The sequence below is a fragment of the Channa argus genome, chromosome 5 (assembly GCF_033026475.1).
Source record: "Channa argus isolate prfri chromosome 5, Channa argus male v1.0, whole genome shotgun sequence".
NCBI lineage: Eukaryota > Metazoa > Chordata > Actinopteri > Anabantiformes > Channidae > Channa > Channa argus.
Genome location: NC_090201.1, coordinates 12,992,110 through 13,019,957, shown reverse-complemented (window position 1 = coordinate 13,019,957; position 27,848 = coordinate 12,992,110). Strand labels below are relative to the sequence as shown.

At 42.6% G+C, this 27,848-nt stretch overlaps 2 protein-coding genes across 5 annotated transcripts in view; one reads left to right on the top strand and one right to left on the bottom strand.

Annotated features, from left to right (window-relative positions):
• LOC137128289 (low-density lipoprotein receptor-related protein 1-like) overlaps positions 1 to 27,848 on the bottom strand; it is an 83,610-nt gene that overhangs the window by 3,761 nt on the left and 52,001 nt on the right. For all 4 annotated transcript variants that reach the window (XM_067506155.1, XM_067506157.1, XM_067506156.1 and 1 more), the window contains 61 exons: positions 27,323 to 27,520; positions 25,901 to 26,105; positions 25,627 to 25,791; positions 25,280 to 25,524; positions 25,000 to 25,131; positions 23,927 to 24,154; positions 23,422 to 23,596; positions 21,679 to 21,773; positions 21,442 to 21,591; positions 21,147 to 21,287; positions 20,899 to 21,024; positions 20,667 to 20,798; positions 20,397 to 20,531; positions 19,955 to 20,084; positions 19,731 to 19,857; positions 19,477 to 19,628; positions 19,212 to 19,336; positions 18,713 to 19,087; positions 14,812 to 15,001; positions 14,506 to 14,710; positions 14,152 to 14,344; positions 12,377 to 12,502; positions 11,977 to 12,105; positions 11,764 to 11,883; positions 11,551 to 11,664; positions 11,308 to 11,457; positions 10,894 to 11,016; positions 10,682 to 10,798; positions 10,070 to 10,198; positions 9,826 to 9,948; positions 9,593 to 9,733; positions 9,074 to 9,261; positions 8,784 to 8,967; positions 8,615 to 8,700; positions 8,400 to 8,519; positions 8,092 to 8,279; positions 7,670 to 7,875; positions 7,387 to 7,575; positions 7,128 to 7,276; positions 6,944 to 7,037; positions 6,720 to 6,836; positions 6,511 to 6,630; positions 5,752 to 5,874; positions 5,021 to 5,146; positions 4,783 to 4,899; positions 4,065 to 4,171; positions 3,846 to 3,978; positions 3,619 to 3,741; positions 3,400 to 3,522; positions 3,044 to 3,181; positions 2,813 to 2,950; positions 2,588 to 2,707; positions 2,242 to 2,507; positions 1,951 to 2,132; positions 1,747 to 1,853; positions 1,510 to 1,629; positions 1,233 to 1,409; positions 1,010 to 1,150; positions 746 to 919; positions 418 to 579; positions 55 to 238 (listed from right to left, as the gene is read on the bottom strand). In XM_067506155.1, coding sequence (XP_067362256.1) covers positions 55 to 238; positions 418 to 579; positions 746 to 919; positions 1,010 to 1,150; positions 1,233 to 1,409; positions 1,510 to 1,629; positions 1,747 to 1,853; positions 1,951 to 2,132; positions 2,242 to 2,507; positions 2,588 to 2,707; positions 2,813 to 2,950; positions 3,044 to 3,181; positions 3,400 to 3,522; positions 3,619 to 3,741; positions 3,846 to 3,978; positions 4,065 to 4,171; positions 4,783 to 4,899; positions 5,021 to 5,146; positions 5,752 to 5,874; positions 6,511 to 6,630; positions 6,720 to 6,836; positions 6,944 to 7,037; positions 7,128 to 7,276; positions 7,387 to 7,575; positions 7,670 to 7,875; positions 8,092 to 8,279; positions 8,400 to 8,519; positions 8,615 to 8,700; positions 8,784 to 8,967; positions 9,074 to 9,261; positions 9,593 to 9,733; positions 9,826 to 9,948; positions 10,070 to 10,198; positions 10,682 to 10,798; positions 10,894 to 11,016; positions 11,308 to 11,457; positions 11,551 to 11,664; positions 11,764 to 11,883; positions 11,977 to 12,105; positions 12,377 to 12,502; positions 14,152 to 14,344; positions 14,506 to 14,710; positions 14,812 to 15,001; positions 18,713 to 19,087; positions 19,212 to 19,336; positions 19,477 to 19,628; positions 19,731 to 19,857; positions 19,955 to 20,084; positions 20,397 to 20,531; positions 20,667 to 20,798; positions 20,899 to 21,024; positions 21,147 to 21,287; positions 21,442 to 21,591; positions 21,679 to 21,773; positions 23,422 to 23,596; positions 23,927 to 24,154; positions 25,000 to 25,131; positions 25,280 to 25,524; positions 25,627 to 25,791; positions 25,901 to 26,105; positions 27,323 to 27,520 — 9,298 coding nt within the window. The remainder of the gene's footprint in view (positions 1 to 54; positions 239 to 417; positions 580 to 745; positions 920 to 1,009; positions 1,151 to 1,232; positions 1,410 to 1,509; positions 1,630 to 1,746; positions 1,854 to 1,950; positions 2,133 to 2,241; positions 2,508 to 2,587; positions 2,708 to 2,812; positions 2,951 to 3,043; positions 3,182 to 3,399; positions 3,523 to 3,618; positions 3,742 to 3,845; positions 3,979 to 4,064; positions 4,172 to 4,782; positions 4,900 to 5,020; positions 5,147 to 5,751; positions 5,875 to 6,510; positions 6,631 to 6,719; positions 6,837 to 6,943; positions 7,038 to 7,127; positions 7,277 to 7,386; positions 7,576 to 7,669; positions 7,876 to 8,091; positions 8,280 to 8,399; positions 8,520 to 8,614; positions 8,701 to 8,783; positions 8,968 to 9,073; positions 9,262 to 9,592; positions 9,734 to 9,825; positions 9,949 to 10,069; positions 10,199 to 10,681; positions 10,799 to 10,893; positions 11,017 to 11,307; positions 11,458 to 11,550; positions 11,665 to 11,763; positions 11,884 to 11,976; positions 12,106 to 12,376; positions 12,503 to 14,151; positions 14,345 to 14,505; positions 14,711 to 14,811; positions 15,002 to 18,712; positions 19,088 to 19,211; positions 19,337 to 19,476; positions 19,629 to 19,730; positions 19,858 to 19,954; positions 20,085 to 20,396; positions 20,532 to 20,666; positions 20,799 to 20,898; positions 21,025 to 21,146; positions 21,288 to 21,441; positions 21,592 to 21,678; positions 21,774 to 23,421; positions 23,597 to 23,926; positions 24,155 to 24,999; positions 25,132 to 25,279; positions 25,525 to 25,626; positions 25,792 to 25,900; positions 26,106 to 27,322; positions 27,521 to 27,848) is intronic.
• LOC137128292 (galanin receptor type 3-like) lies at positions 16,348 to 18,668 on the top strand. The gene has a single exon (XM_067506161.1). It carries the CDS (start codon positions 16,924 to 16,926, stop codon positions 17,953 to 17,955), a length of 1,032 nt encoding a protein of 343 aa, XP_067362262.1. The 5' UTR covers positions 16,348 to 16,923; the 3' UTR covers positions 17,956 to 18,668.

The window sequence follows — 27,848 nt, the reverse complement described above, 5'->3', positions numbered from 1 at the left end:
AGAAATGGGAGACAACTTTTACATAAGATCATTTGTTTTGTGTGTGTCCGTTACCGGCAGGTAAAGTTCCCTGTGGATGAAAAACTGTTGCTGGGGATGCACTCGCCGTCACGACAATAGTGACACTTGTCAATTTCGCATGTGCTGCCAGAGTACTGGGATAGACAGCGGCATATCTGGGAGCCATTTTCAGTCTGGAGACATGTACCTTTGTTCAGGCAGTGGCCTTCACAGCTTCCTGCTCATACACACACACAAACACACACACACACACACGTAAGTGCACTGCTTGCTAGCCCTATTACAGACAGTTGCAGCTAGGCAGACTGCCATTTTACTTTATTTAATTATCCTCAATGGTCAGCAGAAGTATTAGAACACTTTTTCACTTGTCAGCTACATAATGGGAACACTTACTATACTGGCACTGGTCGCCTAGGAAATCAGGGGGGCAGCGACATGTTGGCTGGTTTCCAGGGCTTACTGTACAGTTGCCTCCATTCTTGCAGTACTCCCTACAAGTGTGTAGGTTACAGTTCGGCCCAGTGAAGCCTGGCAGGCATCTGCAGGTAGGGGAGCCTGTGGAAGAACACAGAGGAAAGATGTTTCACATTACAGGGGCATAACAATGACCTACAAAGCTGTAGTTTTATTCAAGCTTTGCTTTTTTTCACTAGTACAGTAGTAGCAGTGAAAGGAAGATGAGATAAAATTCCAACATCAGCTCGTAGCATGCAAATCTCACCTGTGGGTGAAGGTGTGCATGTGCCTCCATTCTTGCAGTAGTCCCTGCACTGGTCAATCTCACACCGATCGCCTCCATAATTAGGCTGGCAGCGACACTTGGGCTGCTTGTGTGCATTCAGGAAACAGCTGCCCCCATTCAGACACTGGACCAAACAGGGTCCACTAGGAGGAGCTGTAGAAAATAAAGTTTTCCAGTCAAAGAGAATACCTCATTTGTCAGTATCAGAGTGCGTATGTGCTTGTGTCTGTTCATTTAACTCACAGATAGGAGACAAAGTGGGAGTGGGCAACTCCACACATGTGCCATTATCCAGGATGCGTCCATTGGGACACGTGCAGACAGGTCCACTGGGGCTAAGCAGACACAGCCATTCACATTTCTTCCTGTCGCAGGGATTATTCACTGACAAACAGAGAAAGGACCAGTATTAAAAGTGAGCGGAAAAAACATCTGCTGCTTTCTTATCTTGTTATTTTCTACTCACTTTCAGGTTGTTTGTAGCGGTGGTACAAAGCTATATCTGTGGCATGATTCATTCCAGTTGTCAGACTCTCAATCGGACCTTTGCCAAATTTATTCACTCGGAATACATAGTTGTTGATGTAGGTGACACCATAGATGTAGTCCTCAAACACGTCAATACTGAAAGGGTGATGAAGGTCTGTGTAGAAATAGAGAACAATACACAATTTTACTTCCACCTACTAAAAGATGCAGCTGAGTCCTGACTTAGCTTAGCTTATAAACAATTGCCACTCAACTGTTCTTAATACTGTTTACAGCCACGACTGCATCACTGCCATTCAGCCTCACACTGCAGATCAAGGAGAGTTTAGCATCAGCCCAGTACAGACGCTCGTTGAAGTAGTCCACAGCCAGACCTATAAAAACAGAGAGCAGATTTAATAAACGGTGGAAATATAACTGAAAAAAAATAAAATAAAAACCCACTTTGCATTGAAAGATTTCTTAAGAAGTAGTGCGAGTGTGTGTTTTACCAGTTGGCCACTGGATGTTTTCTTCCACCAGTGTTTCTCTCATTGTTCCATCCATAGCAGCTGTTTCAATCTTAGGGTGGTTTCCCCAGTCTGCCCAGTACATTTTCCTTATGAAAGAAATGTTAAAGCCCAATTTAATAATATATAAATAAAAACAACATATTTTTTCTGATTTGAATCGCCAGTCTCCCACGTCCTGCTCACCCTCTCTGGGGGTCGACCACAATGGCATAGGGCTCATCAATCATCCCAGAGATGAGGGTTTTGCGGTGGCGTCCTCCACTTATCTGGGCCACCTCGATGACATCTCTACCAGAGTCAGTCCAGTACAAGTTCCCTGCCACCCAGTCCACAGCAATTCCACGGGGCATCTTCAGATCTGGGATCTGAAGACAGGGAGCCAGACACTGCAGTACGAGCCTCCAAAATCGGTCTCTCTCTTCCTACCATATATTTACAATATATGCATTGAAATGCAAACATACACACACTTACCTCCAGGTTAGTGATCCTGGAGTCACTTTGGCGTCGATTACGGTTGCTATTGGGTGATGAGGAGGAAGAGGGCAAATCATAGAAAGAAATTCGCCCTGTGTGCCAGTTTGTCCAGTAAATCTGGTTTGTCTTGACATGCAGGTCCATAGCATCAATGCGCACATTGGCATCACCCTGGAAGATCTGCTCATAGCGCCAGTTCGGCATTGGAGGGTCCAGGCTGCGGATTTCATTGTCATCAGCTATGTAGAGCACTTGTTTTTGAGCTGAGGAAGCACAGGTAATTATGTCAGGCAAGTTGTATACTATATTCATATTCATTCAATATTATTGTACAAGTACTCACTATCAGCCTTGCAGGTATCATTTATTCTGGTGAAGTACTTGTGGCAGCTGCACTTGTAGGAACCCTTAGTGTTGTTGCAAATGTGGGAACACACTCCAAACTGCTTACACTCATTCTTATCTGTCAAAACAGCCCAAGGTCATGTGATGCACACAGTTTCAAATTTTCAAGTCTGACAATAAATCACATGTAAAAGAAACTCAGCCAATAAAGCCAAAACCTTACCTTCACATCTGTAACGTCCCTTGGGCTGGAAGCCTGGTTTACAGGAGCAGAAGGAGTCGGTGCCGTTCACCATGCAGTGAGCTTCATCTCTGTCTCCACACTCTGTCCTGTTACTGTGACAGTCATTCAGCACTGTGTCTAGAGGTAGAGAAAAAGGAAGCTTAGATTCACACCTATAACTACGCAGAGTATACACTGTCATCATGATGAGTAGATTGTGATACAACACACCTTTCTTATTGCAGTTTATTTCATCAGAACCATAGTCCTCACAGTCGTTAAAGTAGTTGCAGACAAGGGCAGAGCTAATGCACCGGCCATTGGAGCACTGGAACTCCTCCTTTTGACACATTGGTGGGGATGGAGGGACTTTTGACATAGTACAAGTGTTAGGTAGAGTTAGTACCCTGATCATCATGTCAGCTAAATAATAAGATTTGTACCTGTATTGTACATTTCACACTTCTTTATCATTCTGTATTTATTAGGGTTGTGCCATGTCCAATATCCTAAATATTGTATGTCATAAATATTGATGTCATAATATTTGATGATATTCATTTTCAAAAGAGTTTAAATAAACTCACGACAGTTGAGTTCATCGCTGTTGTCCCCACAGTTGTTGACTCCATCACAGCGTTTTGATACTGGCAGACACACGCGGTCATTGGGACAGCGAAACTGTCTTGAGGGTGGACACTGAAACTTAGCTAAGAGGTAGAGAGGCATTTAGGAAGAGAGATGATTCTATGCACACAGGGTATCGAATGGATTTCATTCAACATCTAAAATACAGTAATTCTTACCACACTCCTCTGGGTTCTCATCAGAGTTGTCTCCACAGTCGTCCTCACCATCACACCTCCAGCCCAGGGGTTTACAAAGGGTATTGTTGCACTGGAACTCATCATGTGGGCAGTGTCTTTCCACTACAACACGGAGCAACAAGAGAAATTAGTCATAAATGACTATATGTGCAGCTGCTTATCTAGGAGAAACAACATCTAGGAGGAAATATGTGTATGCCCCTTACCACCACTGTCACATTTCTCTTCATCACTGCCATCCATACAGTCAACATCAGCATCACAGCGCCAACGGATGGGGATGCAATGGCCATTTTTACACTGGAACTGATCGCTGTCACACTTGACATCACAGCCATTCTGGAACAAAACAGAATTATTTTTTTTATTAGTACCTCTAAGGTGTCACATTTCAAATCAGAAGTAAGGAAATTCTTTAGTGATACCTCATCTGAACCATCAGCACAATCATGGTCCCCATCGCACTTCCAGCGCCCAGCAATGCAACGTCCATTTGTGCAAGCAAACTCGCTCTCAGAACACTGACGGGGCACTGAGGGCAGACAGAACACAGCTTGTAAGGGTGACAGGAGATAATTAAAGAGGAGCAGAGAAATGAGGCCAGGAGCAAGGAGAGTACTAAAACAAAGAAAAGAGAAGAGAAAAGGTGGGAACAGACAAGACTGTGAAAAGACAGGGTGTCCTGTTGGGAGCTGGACATACGTGGTTAAAATAAGGCTGATAAATCACATAACAGGACAACTCATTGGGCACAGAGGTGGGGGATGGTACAACATACTGCACTGTATGTGGTGGAGGAGGGAGTGGGATTCAAAAGGAATAAATGAGCTCAGAAGAAAAGACAAGCTGGGGGCACACAAAGGACTGGTTGTGAATGGTTGAGCTGGAAACACCTACCTCTGGCTCACAGCAACAGGCCAGTGTGAAATGCAAAACAGACATGAGATGATGTGAGATGTGCAAATGGCCACAAAACTAATTAATGCGAAAAGAAATGAAAATCTGGACAATGTGTGTAGCTGAATAATTATAACACACATACACTTGGTGAATGGTGATACATTGCAAACCACTGCAGTCTGTTGCATAAAATATTTTAAGTCAAATAAGACAATGAGCTATTGAAAAACAGAAGGAACCTACCACACTTGTCTTCATCAGAGTTGTCACCACAGTCATTGTCATAGTCACACTGCCAGCGGCCAGGTACACAGCGGTTGTTCTTACAGCGGAACTGGTATGGCTCACATGTGCGCTCATCTAAGCCACAGGCCGACATAATATCGAAGGGATATGACTTAAGTTCTATTTTTTACAAGAATCTTTCTCTACAACTAATATCATTTTCTTATTTTTATCCTTCTGACCACTCCATACTTACCACACTCCTCCTTGGGTTCATCTGAAGAGTCCCCACAGTCATCTTCTCCATCGCACTTCCAACGCGCTGGGATGCAGCGTCCCGAGTCCTTACAGCGGAACTCATCCACACCACATGTCATTTGCGCTGCAACAGAGATGATTTGATGGATTCCACATTTTACCACTACTCAAACTGACTGAAAATACATAGATGAAAGTCTCCTGCTGTTGTGGATATATTATTTTAAGTGTACTTCAAACCTCAGTGCAATATTTACCAGATTTAGTGTGTGTGTATGTATGTAGGTATGTGTGTGTATATATATATATATATATATATATATATATATATATAGAGAGAGAGAGAGAGAGAGAGAGAGAGAGAGAGAGAGAGAAATCTTATCATCAATCTGATTGCCACTTTATTAGGTACAACTGTACAATTTAATGCAATACAGCAGCTCTGCCATGAGTTCTACTTTTACAAAGTTATAATTTCTTAGTTTTTTTGTTGAAACTGTCAGAAAGGTGATAATTCTATGTGTTTATTATTAAGGTCATAGTGGGTGAGGGAGTCATACTGGAGTGCATTTTATTAAGAGGTGGTTTTATTGCTTTGGCCACTGTATTTAAAATGAATGATATACAGTATATGTCATGTTCTTTCAGAGACCGCTTTTTATGCTGTAAAGACGACTAATTTCTTAACTAGAGGTGATGTTGGTGCAGTATTATTAAACTGTGTCTTACTGCAGTTGGCAGGCTCATCAGATCCATCCACACAGTCATTGTCCCTGTCACACACCCACACCCGTGGGATGCAGCGTTTGGTGATGGCACATTGGAACTGGTTGGGGGCACATGTCACTTCCGCTGCAAAAGAGATAGACAGCTCATATTATTTACTCCATAACACACAATAATGAAATGATGCTAAACTGATAAAAATGTTGATAAATTAAAAACATTTCGGAAATCCTGCCAGAGGCACCTTGAGACTGGAATATTCATTATAACATGATGATTTTCTTATACTTATAGCCTTTAATTTAGAAGTGCTAAAATGTAAATTTTGACCCTAAGAAATAATTTACAGTTTATGTAATCTCCCACTGTGGGTGATGAATGTGATCAGCAAATGTCATTGCAATTATATTATGCAACATCTTTTGGCCGAAGGGTGTTGCGAAAGGAAAGGTCAAAATGGACAGAGATCCTCTGGGGAGTGTGAAGCAATGTTCTATCTGCTCATTACGTCTATTAAAATGAAAACTTTGGCCTAAGGGTTTCAAGGGGTTACTACAGTCAGCAGGCTTTATCCTCTGTGGAAAAATATTAGTCTGGCAAGATATTGTAGAGGTACAGTATGTTTCTCTTGACTCCAACTTTGCTCAGAAAAACGAACAGATGGGCATGCTGCAGTTGTCATGGTCATAGTCCTTAGAAGCTGCTACTAGCAGGGCAAAAACTGAAAAACACAAGAAGGTCTTAGGGAACTTTAAGACTTACGACAGTCCTTCTCATCTTCTCCCTGTCCACAGTTGTCCTGTCCATTGCAACGGAAGATGCCAGGGATGCAACGACTGGGGTGTGTACATTTAAACTGACTGGGCAGGCACACATGGATGTCTGCAAACAATGTGTAGAGGGGGGTATGGGTTATTATATGTAAGAGATAGATTTAAAATCTGTAGCATGTGTAGGTGTACAGTATGTACCGCAGTTGGCCTCATCAGAATTGTCCTGGCAGTCATTGTCTCCATCACAGATGTAGGCTGGGTTGGTGCAGATGCCAGTGCCACACTGGAATTGGCCTGGTCTGCATTTAAACTCAGCTACAATAAGAAAACAAAGCACATTATTACCATGAAAACAAAAAACATAAAATGACACTAAATCAACTGTTAATTCTTATCACAGTCATGCTGCACCCATCACTCACGGCAGTCTGCTGGTTCATCTGAGCGGTCCCCACAGTCATCTTCAGTGTCACACTTCCACCAAAATGGAATGCATTTGTCATTTTTGCAAACAAACTGAAAGGAGAGAGGAAAAACGATTTTTCAAAATGAGTATAGTGTTATTACAAGCAAATGTCAAAAACGCTGAACGTTGACATCACACACCTGACTTGCGGTGCAGTTGGACATGCACTGTTTACCATCAGCTGCTAGATAAAAGTTAGTGGGACAAGCACACTTGTAGCCCCCTCCAGGGGAGAGAAGACACAGGTTACTGCAGCCTCCATTGTCGATCTGACATGGGTGGTCAGCCACTAAGTAACAAGGAAAATGTACACATGGAAAAGAGCAGATAAGGAAAGGTGCACAGATAAAGGTGCAGTTATATATAAACGTGGTTGCTTAAAAGGGAATGTGGCCTTACCTTCAGGCTGGCGGTATGCATGGTAAATGTGGATGTCCATCGGTCTGTGTAAAGTGCTGATCAGCATGGTTTTGTTGACGCCCAGGGTCTTATGGGCTCTGTTGATGGACTTGGTTTCCCAGTCTGTCCAATAGATGTACTCCTCAAAAAGCGTCATAGCAAAGATGTGGGGGATATCCTGAGTAAGAACTGCAGGGACACAAGTATAAAAGGTAAAGAAGCTGGTGGCAACAAGTACCAAAAAACACATAAACACACTCTTCTGTGTTTCTAGGTGTTTTACCTGTGTGTCTGTTAGTTCCGTCCAGGCTGGCAAATGCAATGTAGTCCTCTCGAGCATCAGCCCAATAGATACGGTCATTAACAAAGTCTAGCGTGAGACCGTTGGGCCAGGTGATCTTATCCTCCACAATTACACTCCTATTGGTACCATCCATCCCGATTCTCCCTATGTGGGGGCTGTCACCCCAGTCTGACCAGTACAAGTACCTGAAATAGAGTTCATTCATTAGTTTGTTTTACTGGCCCGATCGAAATCCACTACATCACCAGTGTTGTGTAGTTAAATCAGACAAACATTAAACACACTGCGAATAAAGCTCAAATATTCAGTACATTCACAGTATTCAATGGAAATGATCTTACCTGCTCGGGAAAATCATTGCTACAGTTTGACCACGATCTTCAAAAGCTACTCTCACTCACCCGAAGCGTACATCTACAGCCACAGCACGTGGCTCCCTCAGGCCGCTGTTGACCAGAACTGTCCGGTACGCTCCATTCAGCTTTGACACCTCAATAGTGTCCCGTCCCTTATCACACCAGTACAGGTTTCCTCCCACCCAGTCAACTGCCAGACCATCCGGGTTGCTTAGTGATGTGCGATGAAGAACCTAACAAAGAGGAAGCACTGTATATTTGTATCTGTGCCTCACCTTAAAAAGAATTATTTTTCCTGGATTTTCACAGATCATGCATGTAGGTTATGTCCTGAAAATGACAGCCAAACTGACCTGAACATCACTGCCATTGATGTGCATGCGTCGGATCATGCTGCCCTGGGTGGTCACATCTGTCCAATAAATCATCTGCTGGCGGTAGTCAAAGTCCAGAGCCACAGCATTGTTCAAACCCTGTCAGGAGCACAGGAATTGCATTACTCTGGTCCAGAGGGTTTGCAGGATTTTCCAGTCCAATCAAAAGGACATACTGCATCTGCAGGTCTCACCTGTTTGAGCAGCGTGTAGTTGGAACCATCCAAGTTAAGCTTCCTCAGGTAATAGCGGTTGGCAAAGATAAGGAAGGGTTCCTCATCTGCAGGTACGAAGACATCATAAGTGAGTAGATTTAACCTTTTCTCATTTGCCTGTCTGGTATTAATGTGTCATCCTTCTTACCAGAGGTGGATTTGCATATGGTGGGGTTTTCGTGGCTAAGCTGGAAACCCTCCACACACAGACAATGGAAGCTGCCATGCGTGTTGATGCAACGTTGCGTGCAGGGATATGTGGTGGTGCACTCATCAATGTCGACACACGTCTTCCCATCATCTTTCAGGCGGAAGCCAGGGTTGCATCTGCACTGTAAAGAGGCAACGAACAGAACAGGTAAAGCAACATTACATCCTGTTTATTGTACAAACCCATCACTGGAGAATTGAAGTCAGAGTTTTATTGGGTTCTCTTACTTTAAAGCCTATTTTCAGGTCTTCACAGAGCTGCGAGCAGCCACTCAGTTTGCTGTTCAAGCACTCATTGATAAAGCAGTTGAGCTCATCGGAACCATCACCGCAGTCATCCTTATGGTCACAGAGCAATGTCTCATTGACACAGTTTCCATTGTTGCAGGCATACGTAGTATCATTGCATTTCTTCTCTGTTGCATGAAAAAAAGAAAATTAGATGGGAAAGAAATTAAGTCGAAATGTCAACCAGTGTGGTTAATATTGTTTCAGTGCCTCGGGAACACATTTCAGCTTCCAGTTACCAAAAACATCATTCATTTGAATGTTTTTTTAACATATTTCATTTTCCTCGATGTGCCATTTTGATGTTTACATCATGGGCTATATTGTTGTTTGTCTGCTGTCTTTGCTGCATTTGTTAACAAAAATATGCTCATACAATAGGTTACCGATGAAAATGTATCTACTGATTTAATTTCATAAAAACATATTTTGCATCTGGGGTGGCTGTGTGAATTTTACCAGGACCAGTGCAGCGTGGGTTCTTGGGTGCTTCATCTGAGCGGTCATGGCAGTCAAAGTCTCCATCGCACTCCCATGAACTCTGGATAAGGCAGCGCCCGTTGGCACAGCGGAACTCATTGGGTTTACATGTTGGATATTCTGCATTGAGAAACAGTGCAACGTTGAAACAGAGTTGAGCTTGTTAACATGAGCTTTTACAATCAGGAACAGTAGGTCATGGGTCAACTCACCACACTCCTGGGACTCATCAGAGCCATCGCTGCAGTCGTTATCATGGTCACACACAAAGTGTTTAGGGATACACTGCCGGTTCTGGCACATGAACTCATTGCTGCTGCACGTGTTGTTGAACACTGAGACACATAATTAGAGAAGTAGTTTGTATGTTATTAGAAATGCACTACTACAGAATTATGTCTTCTTTTCCCTCTTTGGTGTTTTGAAGTAATTCGATCGTACCCTGCCTGAACTTACCACAGCCAGCTTTGACATTCTCGTCAGCTCCATCAGGACAGTCTTTGTCCCCGTCACATTTCCATCGTTGTGGGATACACATGTGAGATCCGGGACACTGGAATGCCTCAGGACTGCAGGTTTTGGTCTCTGTGATGGAGATACATTATTGAAAATGAACTTGACAAGGACAGTTATGGATATACAGTGAATTCCAACAAAACTGAGATTATAACGTGTGTTTAATGTTTCCAGGGCAAAGGAACTGAACATAATAATCATGATTTAAAGCGACATGCTACATACAGCTGGGGAGGGGAATGGGCTTTTAGGGGTTCAGTGTTTTGCCCAGAGACACTTCGACATATTGCCGGGACCGGGGATCGAATGACTGCCTTATCAACTGAGCTACAGCCGCCCCCATTTCATGCATACAGAGTAATGGAAAAAATTACCAGCCACCAGAATTAATTAAATGGAAACAGGTCTAGCTAAAATATTGTTAAAATATCCACAACTCGGGTTATTCCTCCTTGTTTGAGAATTAAATACGTTCTTGGTGAGATAATATGCTTTTGGTTGTGCTAGCACTTCGTTTGGTTCTTGTATTCAGGATGCGTGCCCCACACTCACTGCACTTGCTGTCCTCATCACTGCTGTCACCGCAGTCATCAGCTCCGTCGCACACCCATAGGTTGGGAATGCAGCGGTGGTTTCTGCACTCAAACTGGGAGGCTGAGCAGAACTTATCTAGAAGGCAAGACAAGGTATAAGGTGCAAAATATACACAGAAAGTAATGTTCAGTTGTCTTTCACGTTGTTTGGGATCTAGTATCTGAACTTACCACAGTGAGCCTCGTCTGCACCATTCTCACAGTCATCCTCCTTGTCACAAGTCCATCTCATAGGGATACAACGTCCACTAGGACAGGCAAAGAAGGGAGTCGGACACTTTGCTCTCCCACTCCCTGCCAGAGTGACAGACAAGTGGAACAAAACATACTTAATAACTTAAGCCAGCATGAAGAGGGAAATGGAAAGTAAATTTACATTATTATGTTTTTGAAGGAGATTTCCCTGACAAACCAAAATTTAATAGATGCAAATATTCATTGCTTTTGTTACTGTGCCATTCAGAATAATCCAAACTGGATTTTTGAAACTAATCCATCAGTGAACAAAAACTAACTTTTTCTATGAATGCTGGATGTACATTGCACTGTGAGAAATTATGTGTATTTCAAAGGCTGTTAAAATACCGGGGCAATTTCTTTCATCGGAAAAGTCTCCACAATCATTAGCTCCATCACATTGCCATGAAGGGGCATAGCAGAGTGTGGTGAACTCGCACTTCTGAAATGTCACTCCCTTCACTCCGAGACGGAAGTAACTTGAACAGTCTGTGGCAGCTTAACAAAGAGAAAAGAACTACTTTATACCACATCCTGGGAGAAAGCATTACATTATATCATTATAGTTATTAGGACTGTTGCTAAACTTACTGCAGTTCATCTCATCACTGGCATCCTCACAGTCCACTTTCTGGTTACACTTGCTAGAGTTTGAGATGCAGCCTCCATCTCTGCACTGGAACTGATCGGCTGAACACAGTGTGGCTGACACACACAAAATGAGAGTTTAGGTAGAACAGAACATAAAAATGTCATATAGCTCAGTTGAAAAAAAGCATATTTATTCGAGAGTCTTTGACTCACTGTTACAAAAGAGTTCATCAGAACTGTCTCCGCAGTCGTCCTGCCCATTGCACCAGGAGCTGTGCCCCACACAGCGACCATTCACACACCGCCTATAACCCTTCTTACACACACGGTTGGCTGAGAAACACACGGGAAATAAAATTGCTTTGAATTATAAATGTTACCAAGAGCAAGGCAAAAAATGTTTTGGCAAAGAACGATTCCACTTACCGCAGTAGGACTGTTTCTCATCAGACTTGTCCTTGCAGTGGGCCATGCCATCACAAGTCAAGGTGTAGTTAACACAGTCTCCATTTCCACACTCAAACTCATCAATGTTGTTACATGTGGTGTTGAGGGCTGAGAGACAAGACAGAAAGGGGCACTTAAAAAGAGTTGCCTTGCACGAGGCATGCTCATTCAAATCTATTCTGAACATGAGCTCAGTCTGCTTGTTACTTTATGTGCTACCTGCAAAGGAGCTTCTGCAAAGTAAGATCAGCAGATTTAATTTTAAAAAGTATGTTTATTTCATATCATATGTGTTATCATATGCAACACTTGCATATGAGATTATTCTATAAGTCTTTAAGCCACACTTCTGATTTTATGAATCCCTTTTATGCATTACCTATGCAGGTGTTGTCTTCTAAAAGCTTCCTGTTGCCACGACAACTGCAGTTGACTCTTCCCTCAGAGGTCAGCAGACACAAGTCCTGACATCCTCCGTTGTTAACACGGCACAGAGAGAACTCGCCTGCACAGACAAGAGAACAGTTGAACACACTTGGGTGATTCGACATCCAACCCCCTGTCACATAAGCAAACACATGACACCCACCCAACATGTGCATCCACATCAGCAGAAAGGTACGCCTGCATTAATGTGGCAATGGCTCAGGTTCTGTTGAATGCATAATGCAATGTGACTCAGTCTAAATGTGATTCTCAGCTATTACCACACTCTCTCTGCTTGTATGGTCACTGTGGGTACTGGAGCATAGGAGAGTTTATTGAATGAAACAATGTGAGGAAGAAGATAGCGGGCAATATAAATGCAGGGCTGCATTGATTTAAAAGGTTGCAAACAATGGGAGATACACAGGAAGATGAGATTAAAAAAGAGGCCAAGATGTATGGATAATAGACCACCAATTTAGAAGGGTGTGTTTGTGTTAATATAAAGGAGGTGGGCCCATTCTGGAGCTGTCAATGAATCTGCTTAAGTGCTAATCCCAGATGACTTTTGTCATATCATTAACTACTTTACTGGAGCAGAACAGCATCTTTGTCCAACTGTTTTTTGTCTGTAGAAGTACAACCTCTTCTTTAAACTACAATTTCCACCTTGAGCTTGTATATCTCAACTAGTCAAGTTGGAGTTTATGTGCAAGTCTGTCCAGACACAGACACATGATAAGAATGGGACAAACATAAGATCACATTGACCTTTATCATTGAATTCCAAAAGCTAAGCAGTTCATTCTGGACATTTGTGACAATGTTGAAGAAATTCCTTTAAGGTCAGGCAAGTAACAAGACATGGAGCAGACAGACAGTCCAAAACCACAATGATGCATAAAAAGCCCATATCAATATTTCTACCTTAATTAAATTTATTTGCAATAGCCACGCTACCACCACCAATGACTGGTCCAATATTTTTGTTAAAATTATAACTACCAAATGATTACTAATGTCAAATAACAAGAATTTGAATATCTAGGTTAGGTGTAGGGACGCTACTAAAGTACTAAACTTTTTAGCTTCTAGTCTGAGTTGCTGTACTGTAAAAGCCTCAATTGCAAAACAATCAATTGCAGTTAAAAATTGCATGTGAAAAAACAATTCTCGCACCTTCTTCTGGCAAAACAAGTATGTTTTCCCTGAACATTTTACACCTCTGCCCACCTGCAGAAGATACCGTGGTTTTGCGCACAGCACCGGTGAAGTTTTGCTAGTACAAGTAAACAAAGGCAGAGTCAGGCCCAAAACCTGATACTGCTGTTGGCATCGGGACATGTTAGGTGCATGTTAATTTAATATGAAACAATATAAATTCGAATTAAACATTTTTATATTTATTTTATCAAATTAATATAATGTTGTTTTTGGCCAGTGCAATGTTTTAAATTAATGAGCTAGAATGATGATTGTGGCATGTGATGAATAGCACCTTAACTTGGAAGATATTTAATGTGATGGATGAAACAAAAATAGACAGTTATGTGTGTTTCTCCCAGAAAATGTGCTGAAACACAACATATTTTCCTATTTAATAAAAAACTGCACTCTAATTTCATCATCTTTCATGATATGGAAGAACAGCGTAATTCAGTAATGAGACATGATGCGTGCACACACACACAGACACCACTACTCTCTCCCTTTCTGTAAAAAACTTACAGCTATTGGTGTCGTTGGCCACTGCCACAATACCCATTGGCTGCTGAGGGATGTCTGCACGCAGCACCTTCATTTCTCCTCCTGTGTATTTGTCAGCACGAAGCACAGCCCTCCTTACCCAGTCAGTCCAGAAGATGTAGTCACCATACACAGCCAGGCCAAACGGATGGACCGGCTCATTTTTCAACACCACCTGCAGGGGGAAGCACAACCACAGCCAGAACATACAGGACATTCCAGCCATGAGACAAACTTGAAAGGATAAACAAATATGAAGTAGTAACATAATACATTTATATTGCATTGCAAATGTTTTCATAATGCTGCATACAAGTGTATACTGTGTGTACTCACATAGCGCCGACTTCCATCATACTCGCAACGCTCTATTTTGTCCAATGTGGCGTCCGAGAAATAAAGTTTTTCAGTACGGTGGTCTATGGCCAGGCCGTTAGGGGTTCGTATGTCAGTGCCAATGATCACAAGGACATTGGCACCAGTCAGTGTGGCACGCATGATACTGGGAGACTGTTCATTCCAGTTTGTCCAGAACATGAGGCTACAGGAGAGAGGGAAATCACAGATGTGAAACATTTTGCAATAATATAAGGGCATTATTGTATGCAAATAAGCGGTAAGAATAAGTGAATTAGTTCTAACCCCTGACACTCGTCAAGAACAAAGGCCCTGGGGTGGTCATCCCCCGACATGGTGACCACTGTGTGCCGGTCAACAGCACCCCAGCGGCTCTGATCCACAGTGTGGCGGGTTATGGTTGAGGTAGTGTAGCTAGTCCAGTACAGCATGTCCCAGCCCCTGTGGTATGCCAAGCCCTCCACCGAACCCACATCTGAAAAACAACAGAGGAATAGAGACAAGAGGGAAAAGAAAAATATGGATAAATACAAATAACAGTGGAAAATGGTAACAAAAAAGGACAGAGAGACAAAAGGAAAAGATGAAGACAGAAAAAGTGAGAAGGGTAAGAAGCACGTCAATCTCAGTACTGTGTTAACAGGCCAAGTGGACTGTTTGGCAGGAGGTCAGTGCTGGCAGACTGCTTTGTGGCAGCACACAGTCAAGGCTATGGACATGACAGTCTTGTATTAATGACCAAGAACACCAAGTGTGATTCGAGGCGTTTATCCAACACATAGCTCACTACAAAGGTCACAATAGCACTTAGTGACTCGCGTATTACTTTCCATTGCACTAGCCCATCAACAGATGAGAAGTAAAAAGCCTTTTCTTTTTCTGCACAACAGCTTTGAAATGAACAAGAGTTTGTGAGCTCCTCACCTGCGCAGAGGCCAGAGGCCAAACAAGAGTCAAGACACACTCAGGCATGTAGTTTAAGAAAAGCTATTTGAAAACAATCCTGATTCTGTAAAGAAATGGTGTTGTATGGCCACACTGTACTTCTCCAGGCTTGAAGATGAACTCACTGTATCATAGCTCAGTCCAGAGAATCAGCGACTTTCACCACCAGGTGGGACACTTAACACTACACCTCAACATCTCCACTGCATCACTGTGGATGTTTATCCAACCTATGCTATAAGATTTTGAGAGAAGCAAAGCGACTGGAGCAGAGTCATGCAATGCAAAAACAACTCCCTCCTGTTTCCCACACTCATAAATCAGTGCCCTGGCAATCGATAAAGCAACATGAAATCCATTCACCATTATTTCCTCTTTGGTGCTGTTAATGAATGTCCAGCTGCGATCTCTACTCAAATTCTTGCTTTTGACTTCAGTTAATCTTCTGTATGTGGTTCACCCAAGACTTCCTAGGTTTCTGTAAATTTTAGGTTACTGATTACAGTTATAAAGATAAGCTTAATTTAAAGCTTAGCTAGTTATACTGAGACTGGTGGTTTTTATTGCAGTAATCTGCTGCAGATGTGATGGCACTTTAGCGTTCGCTATCAGAACAGCGGTCAATAATTACCTTGATTCCTATAGACAAACACTACTACTTCCCTCTGTCTCTCTCTGTTATGCTACATACGTGAATTGTGTGTATTTCTGTACACAGGGGCAACACACCTAGAAATGTCCAGTTCCTTTCAAAAAATGAACAGAAACAATGGACCCTAGAAAAAAGTATATTTGCCTCACAGGGCACTCCTACAGAGAGCCGGCCAGCCCACCCCCGTCCTGCTCACTGATACTCAGTCCAGAGTTCACCTGCCATTTGCACGGTTTAATCCTCCCCTACCCTTGAGCTGTTCTTCACCTCTCTTCTGCTCCTCTGCTAACAGTGAGTTTCTCAAGAGACCGCTTTCCCTGGGGGCAAGAGGAAGGCTGCTTTTGGATTGCTGAGCACGGTCCTGATTGAGATGTCAAGTGGAGTAGCTGCCTAGTCTGAGATGACAGGAAATCCCGCAGTCTGCAGCGTTTAGTCCTCAACACTTGGATGCTTCAACAAAACGGTGAAAATGGACAATAGTTGAATGTGTTTTAAGGGACAGATTCTTAGAAGAAGGTTCCAATTTCTTACAGTCAGTTAGAGTTATGCATATGTATTTAACAATCACCCTTACTCCTTACTTGTTAATGCTAACATGATATGTAACACCCTTAAAGTTAACTTTGTGGAAATGTAAGTGATGATATTTTTGAGTACACTGCTAATGACTCACAATGTGAGTAAGTTCCTACACATGAATTTTAGTAGTTTATGAGCATATTGACCCAACCACTATTTAACTTTGCTGTATGCTAACAGTAGTAGTATGACTAGAAGACATTTCTACAACTAAAACCACGATGTTGCTTCAGAACTCCACAGGCCCAGAGGATCTGCTGGGGAACAGCAGTGACCTTGGGTTGGGGAGTGTTGAGCAGGTACTAGTCCCAATATTAGATATACTTATTCTGTTGCTGGGAGTTGGGGGGCACACTATGGTAATGGTGATCTTGTGTGGGAGGCAAAGGAGAGGGGTGACACATATTGGACAGTTTCCTCAAACCTCCATGATGAGGAAAGGGACAGACATTCTCCTGCTGGCTCTGAGTGCTGCAGACCTCCTGTTGCTCTCCATACTTCCCTTCCACACGGTCGCCATAGCCATGCAGCAATGGCCATTTGGGGATTTCATATGTCGACTTGTGAGCTTTTTGGGATCAGCCTGCTCCACTGCCAGTGTTTTCACACTGGCCACACTGGCTGTGTCACGCTATCTGACTGTGGTACAGCCTGCCAGAGCTTACTCCATCCTCTCCCCTCGCCGGGTGTCTATAGCTGCTGTGATCCTCTGGATTCCAGCCTGCAGTCTGGCAGCTCCCCAGCTTATTTTTCGCTACGTGGGAACCCCCCGACAAGCCCCAGATGGCCTCGCTTGCTTTGCTTTTCTGTCCCATCAAGACCAGCTGATCTATGGAGTGTTTCACTTTCTCATGGCCTTCTTGCTTCCACTGTTTACCATTGCAGTGGCCTATGGCAGCATATACATGTTCCTGTGGAGGGGTCAGCATGCCGGCCGGGCACCTCAAGTGGAGCGCTACCAGAGCAAAGTTACCCAGACTTCAGCCATGCTGGTGCTAGCTTTTACCCTGTGCTGGTTGCCGTCCTACGGCCTGACGCTGGCCTTGGTGGCAGATAAAACCTCTGGGGCCACCGGCACCTCCCCACGTTATGGTCCCATCAGTGTGTTTGCACGCTTTATGGCGACATCCTCTACTGTAGTGAATCCCATCCTCTATGTGCTCATGTCACAAAAGTTCAGACAAGACCTATTAAGTCTGTTCAAGAGCAGAGGGCAAAGAGCAAATGGGGCTTTGGCAATGGCTGCTACCTGACAGTATTACAATCAGCAGCTACCTGATAAAGCTGAACATCTGATACACAGAAACTTCTGTCTACTGGGACTCACAGTAAAACAGTTACAAGCTGGGCTGCTGTGCTGACAGGCTCATGAAATAAATGGACATGGCCACCATGCTCACAAGGGAATTCCACTTCACAAGTCATAGCTACAGGACCTGCAACAGTGTCCAACATCGTTCTCTATAAACAACATTCACTGTAAGTCTGGCTATTGTAATAGAAGATCAAACCATTTACCCTGGGAGGTGTTTCTCTGCAGAGACACTGGGACAAACAAACGTGAATCATACATTCCTCGTAAAAACCGATAAAAGTAAAAGCACTTTCATAAATCATTAGCAGTGCACCTGTGTTTTGTTGGGCTGACATGAGATGAATGAAGGTCCATCTGTCTCTTGTCTTGCTTATGTGTGTATACAGTCTGTTCTCAAAGCGACTGATAAAAAACCCTCTTTATTTTGTTTGTAGTTTGGCTATAATGTCAGAATAAAGGCGTCCTGCCTTTGATTAAATCAGTGAAATCCAGTTGTTTTCATTTCACTAGGGGGCCTGATGTTTAAACTCTTTGTTATTCAGTAAAAATGGAGTAACCACAAGTGAATGTTGACTAGTAGGCTCCATATCAATTTTAGAGGGGGAAATGCACAAAACAATAAGATAATAACAATATTGCTAAACAATAAGATGTAAAAAATGGTTTAGACAAACTTTAGATGCGAAAACACTCACTCTCTACTACAGTCTTGCGGTCAGAGCCATCATCACTGATCTGCTGGATGTTGCCGAAATGGATGTCACTGAAGAAGATACGGTTAGCTCCCTTTCCTCCACCTCCTCTGTAATCAAACGTGAGAGCAATGACATTTTTCATGTGCTCTGGGTCTTCAAATGGTTTTATGGGGGCATTCAGGTTGTTTTCATCGGACAGATGGACACTCTTCAGTATAGTGCGCTCTGAGTAGAGCAGGTAACCATCGTAGTCACGGCAGCCACGGCCGTCTTCGGCCAGCATGCCGTGAGCACAAGCGCATGTACGCTGCCCATTGCCACGATAAAGACAAAGCTGCTGACACCCACCATTTTTGTCCTTGCACACATTTGTTCCTGCAAACAGAAATGAAATACAGGATTTTACTAATAACAACAAAAATGTGTTTATCAGAAAAATGCACATTAAATACATTTTTGTTTAAAAATAATTTCACATAATAGTCTTGATAGCTTTTACCTTGCTGCCTCGCCCTGTTGAAAACCTTGATGTCCTTCAGCTGCACCCCAATACCAGTTCTCAGTGACACAGAGTCTGTCGCATTGTCCTTGCTGCCTCTCTTAATGGAACCGTTAGCATGTGTTCTAGTTCCAAGCATACAAATAATCACTGTTAAACAGGCTGAAGCTGCCAGTACATGCAAATACAACATGTTAAGATGGCAAACAAATATTACTTGCAAATATTCCAAAAGAGAGGACAAGTAAAAAGGGGTATATCTGACCTGTCACTCCAGTAGATGTAGCTCTCAAACACAGACACAGAGAACATGTCCATGTTGTTGTTGGCCAACACCACCTCCCTGTTTTCTCCTGTCTCAAGGTTGATGCGCTCAATCTTGTCCGTCCTTGCATCACACCAATACAGCAGACCCTCCTAAATGCACAAAGTAATGGTTGATATATTTATTTTAATGTAAATTCCACTATCTACAGTCCGTGTATAAATGGCATAAATGTAAGAATGGTTATACTCTACCTCATAGTCAATGGAGATACCATTAGGCCAGCTGATACTGACATTGACTAGGACAGCCCTCTGAGAGCCATCCAGACGAGAGCGTTCAATGCGAGGGTACTGGCCCCACTCTGTCCAGAACAGGTAGCTACACACATAAAAACAGTAAAGCACAGAGAAAACTTCAGCAGTCAATAACAAGAGAAATTACAGAAGACAGCTACCAAAGCACTATCTCCCCTCACCCTTTCTCAGGGTGGACAGTGATCGCTCGAGGCTTGTCCAGGCCCTGGGAGATCACTACATAGCGGAAGGATCCATTCAATCTGGCCACCTCGATCACGTCAAAGCCTTGGTCTGTCCAGTAAATGTTTCCTGTTGGGAAGGAAGGAGAAGCAATGATGGTGGGGCGAGTATTGTGTATTGAGGGAGTCCTGTCTGACCTCCTATTTGGAATTAAAGTGAACTAAGGTATAAATTCTTGTGCTCTCTATTGTTTGTATTCCATTATTTCATCCGTTCACATTTCTCTTGTACTCCATGTTCACTGCATGCCTCACTCTTAACAAGAGTGATACACTGACAGCTAAACTGAAACAAAGCTTATTGATAATGTCTGATTCCCACAATACGACGTAAGATCGTATAAACAAGAATAGGCTTCAGGAGGCCTGAGGTTCCTCTCACCTGCTATCCAGTCGACAGCGATGCCTTCCACTCTCCCAATGCCGTTAGTGACAACGTCCTCTCTCCATGTCTGGTCTCGCTTGGCCCTGCTGATGGTGCTCAGGCCCATGTCCACCCAGTAGATAGTGTCATTATCTGAGAAAATAAGCAGCATATGTTTTTTGTTATCATTATCAATGTAATTGCTAGTTAACGTGTTATCAGCTACATCAAAGAGTCAATATACTATAATGGCTGGGAAATTATTGTATATGTTAGGAAAAGTCTCACCAGCATGGAAATCTATGCCCACAGCTAGGGATGTGCCTGACACTGGTACAAGGGCATCAGACTTGTCTGATGGATCCAAAGGAATACCACGAATGCCCTCATGAACAGAGTACAAAAGAAAAGAGCCCACACCTACAGCAAACAAATAAAATATCAAGCGTTAATAATTTAAAAGGTCTCTTTTATCAGTTAATTCAAACAAAATTCAAGAATATGTATGAATATTTCATACCCTCACAAGACTGCTGCCCTCTGCGCAAGCTGTATCCTGCTGTGCACATGCAGGCTCTGGTGGTTGGGGAGGTGGGGAGGCACAGCTGGGAACAGTCTCCATTGTTATTACTGCAGAGATTGGTGCCTGGGAATGGAAAAGCATAAGAATAAATACACAAAAATAATCAAAGAGGATTACCAGAGACATAAACAGATGTACATAAATAGGCTACGAGCAGGGAGTAAAATTCCAGGGAAAGCCTGCACCTTTCTGAACAGTTTCATTGTAGATTTTCATGTGCATCATGGGGGAAGTGCCGTTCCTCAAGACTTTCCAATTGCTGCCATCCTTTTTGTCACAAGTTCCTATCTGGTCAGTACCTTGGTCTGCCCACCACAACTTCTCTCCTGAGGTACACAACAGACAACAGCATGTTCAACAATCGCCATTGGTACCAGAAGGTCACAGTATGGGCAAAATAAATGTTTAAAGACACATAACATGGCCATGTCATCATATTTCATGGATAAACTCCTGACTGGCAAGTTTTTGGAGACCTACCCATGATTGCCAGAGCAGTAGCCTTGGTCAGCTTGCCCTTAACACCCTCAAGCACCTCCAGTCCAGACCCGTCCAGTTTACAGCGGTTGATTGTGCTGTTTCTTGAACTGATCCAGTAAAGCTGCTCAGCGTCGAAGTCAATGGACAAGCCTAGAAAATAAAGCAAGAGCTCATGTTTATTGACCCACCAGGTCACTAGGATGTGCTCTCGCTCAAGCACACAAAAAAGCCACTCACCGATGGGGCCTTTCTGGTTGGTGAAAAGGACGGTACGGTTGCTGCCATCTGTGTTGGCCATGCTGATGTTGTCCCCATCTGTCCAATAGAGTTTTCTAAAGGAGGCAGGAAGAGAGATTCAGTAAAAATACAGTGTGTATGAGAAAGAGGACATTACATTTCACCTTGATGATCAAGTCAAGTTAATCCTGCCCACATGTTTTTGTTTACTTGATGCACCAACAAAATCCTAACTTTACATATCCTATGAAACACTGCACACTCTAAGGTTGGCAAGATTGGATTCAGGTACTATATTCATCTTTTAAGCTTAATAAGTTTCTAACAGCTCTCAACCACTCTAACATTTCCTTTACATTACACATTTGTTGACCTGTGGCCATGGTTTGTCAGATAAAACTGAACTGTTTTTCTCTTGATCTCAATTAAATATAAAAAAAGCAATATTGATGACAACAATGTGTTAGAATTTATGGTCTGAATTTATGGTCCAAATTATATTTGACTTGGAATGTGTTTTGTTTTGTTTTTTCAATTTAAGGCCAAACCAATTTCAATAAGGGCTGAAACTAATGGTTGAAGCAGAAATATAGCTGAGCTGGCAAACTAGCAAAGGACAATGCGATTGTGTGTCATTGTGTTTACACTGCATCTAGTCTAAGTTAAAATAGTATATATCTCTGCCCCCATCACCCACTTCCTGTCAAATCTGACCATATCCACCACACCCATCATTTCTTTATTTGCTTTAAATAAAGTTTTGGAAGCATTTAAAACTCCCACATTGTCGTATTTCTAAAACAGACACACATGCAAGTTTGAATTTCTTGGTCCCCGACTGTCTTGCTCCCACCCACTCCTGGATGAATTCTGGGCAGTGTGTTTGTGTGCCAGAAAGAAAAGACAGCCCCTGCATATGGATCCAGCATCTGCTTCTCATTTTCCCCCATGCCAACAATGCTCAGAACGGAAACATTCCTCTCCTTAAGTAGGCTTTCAAAGTGATGAAGGAGGACACAAAAAACACAAGAAAGCAAAGACATTTCTTAAGAAAATATCCTCTCTTCATCGACCTCAAACACACATATTCCTGCAGGACTAAAGAAAATATATAAATAGAGATGGTCTGTCTCTGCTCTGCTGGTAAGAAGACAGGCCAAAACCACGTGTGGGTGCTCAGAGGGATGAGGTTTCAAGAGGGAAGATGGGTGAAAAAAAAGGACATTTGCTAAACAAGGCAGGAGAGGACAGGATGTAAGGTAAACATTAATACAGAAATACTGACAGAAAGCAACAGAGACACTGGCTGTAAATAATTCATAGATAGTCTTTGAAAGCATAGAACCCATCTTTTAAAATAAAAATTGAGCAAGTGAGAGAAAGAGAGAGTGGCAGAGGAGAAAGATGACATGAGGGGAGAAAATTGGAACAGCTTCCTTTAGAAACAGGGTCGGAGGTCAGCAACCATTTATAAGATAGTGCTCTGTCTGTCATTGCTGACTGCAAACAGAGAGAGAAGGGCTGACAGCAAGACAATGCCTGAGTGTGAATAACTGTTTGTGTGTATGTATGTGTGTGCGTATGTGTGTGTGTGTGTGTGTGTGTGTGTGTACTGTACATGAGTTGTATGTTGAAGGTGAAATCAGGAGAGTGTCTGAGAGCAATTTTTCAAAGCTCCATTTTGACTAAGTATGGCTTTATGATGTGTGTGTGTGTTTGTGAGTGTGTGTGCATATGACCAACCCCAGTATTGGATGCAGAACTAGACAGTGAGGTTTGTCCAGGCCCTGGATGACAGCATTTTTGAAGGAGCCATCCAGTCTGGCAACATTAATCTGCTTCTTATTAGCATCATAGCTGGTCCAGAACAGGTTTCTGGACACCCAGTCTACTGCCAGACCATGGGCATTCGGCAAATCTAGAGAAAAATAAACATGATCCACACAGAGCCATTATTCAAATTTGTCACTCATGTTTACAGGATCAAAAATTCCTACATGCCTTTTGGATCATTATCTAATTCAGAACAGAGAGAATAGGGGGAGGAGCTGCAGCATAAGACAGTGAAATTAAACTAAAAGTAGTTTTTTTTGTCATTGTTTTTTATATTTTATAATGTGTATTATACATTATACTGATCCAACATTTTCTTGGAACAGGAAACATAACGTTTGAAGATGTAAAGAATCAAGGTGAAAACAGTTTAAAACCAATCTGTCTCCATTTCAGATTAAAAATAGTTTTATACCAGCAGAAACTACAGTCTCAACTCCAGTGCCATTGATGAAAGCTCTCTTGATGGTCTGGGTGCGGACATCAGACCAGTATATACGGTGCTCTAGCGCGTCATAGTCCACCACAGTCACATTGTCGATGTCCGGCACAGTGAAGGAGATAATGTAGTTGTAGTATGGGTTGTCGATGTCCACTCCCCTGATCTCGATCTGACGGGCATATAACAGGAACTGACGAGACTCTGTAGGGAAAAAAAGATAAATTGTCATGCATTACATCACGCATTACATCAATTATTCAGTTTCAGTATTAAATGGGAGTGATCCAGGGGTAAATGCACCTTCAAGCCAAAAGTCAAAAGCATGAATGCACACCCATACCAGAGTTGTGAATATGTGATTGCAGCACAGATGGGTGCATCTGCACATTATTTCTGCCACTTGAACAAACAGTTAATTCAATTAAATCTTTGTATCTAATGATTGTGTCTGGCTGGTTAACTCAATACTACAGTCATGACAGTCAGAGAGAATTCAATCAGTGGAGCTACATTACAATTGCATTGGTCTCAACAGTTCTATCACCATTTAACTGTGTGCAGCTTGAATCACATACAGGAACAGAGGGAAAGAGAAAGGGAGATGGGGAGAGTAATGACAGTGTCAGGCCGTATTGGCCAGGCCAGCCGAGGTGGTGGATGTGGAGGGTTGTGGCTGATGCTTGCATCAGACAGAATGGGGCTCTCCATTCCATTAGCCCTGAAGATAATAGAAATTGCTGCCCTGAATACTAAACTCACACACTGAATAAAGAGGCCCACTCACACTTTTCATGGACAGACACTTCAGTGCGCACCGAAGCTGTCACAGCAACAGCACCTTTAAGTGAAAAAAGTCTAGATTGTTTAATCCTCTCTCTTTCATACACACCAGCACACTAATGGAAATAAACAATTCTGCAAGGACAGGGATTACACTGTGGCATTCAATGACAGTTTTTCCACAGCAAATAAAGAGGAAACCTTTCTGCTACATCTGAAGGAAATCAAAGAGTAGGTTTTTATGTACAGTATGTTTTGTTGCTTACCGTAGCAAGTGCGTTTGTCAGGGCCCAGTTTCATGAGGTGAGGACAGGCACATGAGAATGTCTGATTGTAGTTGATGAGACACAGATGAGAGCAGGGTTCCTTCCCATCTTTAGCTGCACATGGGTTGGGAGCTGCCAAGGAGCAAGTATTGAAAAAAGATTAAAAATGTACACTTAAACATGTCATAAATCATCGTAATCATTGTAATAACGCCTCAGCTTTCAGCACAGTTCAGAAAAGCATGTGCATTTGTGTGTGTGTATATGTTCACTTTCCCACCTTGTGGCTGTCTGGATGGATGATAGACCTGGAGGTCAAAAGGTTGAGTGTTGGTTCTCTGGACTACAGTGACGTTGCTCCCAGTCCACTTATTTGCCTTAGCCAGCGTGTTGGTCCGCCAGTCTGTCCAGTAAACCTCCCCACCATACATGGTGACAGCAAAGGGATGGGACAAATACTCATGTCCCCTCAGAACCTCAATCAGCCCAGAGCCATCATACTTAGCTGAATAAATGGCATCAGACCTGCACAAAGCACAATTTTCAGTCTAAATAAAAGATCCTGAATAAACATGAAACAAAGACGTTTGTGTGAGTGTGTTCACTTTTGTGCTCTCTGTATCTGACCTGGCGTCAATCCAGAGGATGCGGCGCTCCAGATAATCGACAGTGAGTCCATTTGGCCAGCCTCCACTGCCAGTTTCCTTATGGATAGTCTTTCTGCCTTCTCCACTCATGGATGCAGCTTCAATCCTCGGCAAGCTGGCATCCCAGTCTGTCCAGAAGAGGATCCTGCAATGTCCCAGAACAACAAGAACATGCAAGTTGGCCTTTAAATAGCATCCTAATTTGTTGTATATGTGTTTTGTTTAATATGAGCAGTAAGCTCTGAGTTAATTACCCGTCCCGGGGGTCTAGGGCAATAGCTCGAGGATGCTCCACCTCCCCAGCCAGCAGTGTAGTTCTCATTGTGCCATCCAGCTTGGCCACCTCTATCTGATCCAGGTTGCTTTCCACCCAGTAAATGTTTCCTGCTATCCAGTCCACTGCTAGACCCTCAGGAGTAGCCAGGCCATACTGGATTACCACATCAAAACTGGTTAAAGCTTAAGGGACAGATGAAAAAGACAAGGAATGTGGTCAAACATCTTGTTTTGCTTGTATGTATTTATCTATCTAACATTATGAAAAAGAACTAAGCAGATGGTTAAAATGTTTTTGTATCATTCATCTTTATTTTAAACAAACCAGAGAAATCTGATCTAATCATATTTAATATTGCTGCTCAATAAAACACATGTTCCTCCAGGGTGCTTGGGTTTCTTAATTAATTCATTATTCATTATTTCCTATTTTTCATTATTTCAATATGTATGAATAAAGACTTTGAAGGCTTGGCTTTACTGCAGGCAACAATTTAGATTATGCTGTAACCCGAAACACTGATCTGCTTTACTTTGGTATTTACAAATTATGTAAATGTAATCAATCTGTTTGGATTCAAAGCTAACATTGCATCCCAGACTGTAATTCCTTTAATCAAATGCTTAGATGTTACATTTGGGAGAAAACATGTCTCTACAATAACTGAAAACATTAGCTTAGTGGCTCAGCAGGGGGTGTGACACTACAATTAGAGACTAGGCCCTAAAAATGTAAATATGTGGTGTCTTGCAGGGCTAAAGACACACGTGTTCCAGCGTCTCTCTAACCCTTTCATTTTCTATTAAGTTCCTAATCAGAGGGACATGACGTACACTTACTGTATAAAGCATTTAACTTTAAATGCGCCAATGGCCCCATGCACACAGATCTACATAAATGCAACTCAAACACGTGACCTTCTCATTATTAGTCATTATTAGTGCAGGGGTTATGAGAGGGCCTTGTTTGCAGTGCACACTGGTCATGAATGATAAGACTGGCCTTTATGAAGTCACACGAGCAACAGTAGCATCGGTGTAGCTTTGAATAATGGTTTACCAACGCTGTATTAGGAGATTAAAATGTTGACTCTTACTCAATAAAACCCCAACCTCACTCTTGATGCTTTATCCTTAACCTTTAACCAAAAGCCAGAAAGTTGATTGAAAGTTGAATGGCTGATATAAATGCCCTGATATCTGCCGATTTAAATGCTAATGAAGACCATGTGATGCAGCTGAAGGTTCCCTAAAATCATGTGTAATTGAATGTTTTGTTAAAATCTAAATTATGTATGAATTTAATCATATTTCAGACAAACGTATAAAAAACCAAACATACATACAACATATATTACAAACATACATAGTAACTTTTGTTACTAAACTCAAATTCTGACCTCCGTTCTCAGACAGTTTCCCACGATAGATCTTATCCTCCACCACATCGGTCCAATAGAGGGCACTCTGGCTAAGATGAAAGTCAAGGGCAATGGTGTTTCTTAAGCCTGGGACCAACACACTAAACTCTCCCTTATTCAGATCAATGCGGCGGATCTCGTGGCGGTTTGAGAAAATGATGAAGGGTTTGAATGGATCTGTGGAAATGAAGCAGAAAGATCAGTGGCTATCTTGAGAAAGAGAACCAACCAGATGGTAAAGAGGTAAAAACCCTTTGCCTGGACACTGTTGATTGTTACAGCAAATACTGCAGAGCTGCTCTGCTTGAAAACATCACAGCCATGTTCCACTGCAGTGTGTGACTTGTCCAATGAAATTGTGGCTCTGTTGAAAGTGGCACTAATCCTGGGTAATTAAAACACAGTGTAAATAGGACAGGAGTTATCTGTGCCTAACAGGGAGCCAAATAGGCAGCAGGATGAGTGACAGGGTGCTGGTGGCTAGTCTCTAAGACCTGGCAGTGGG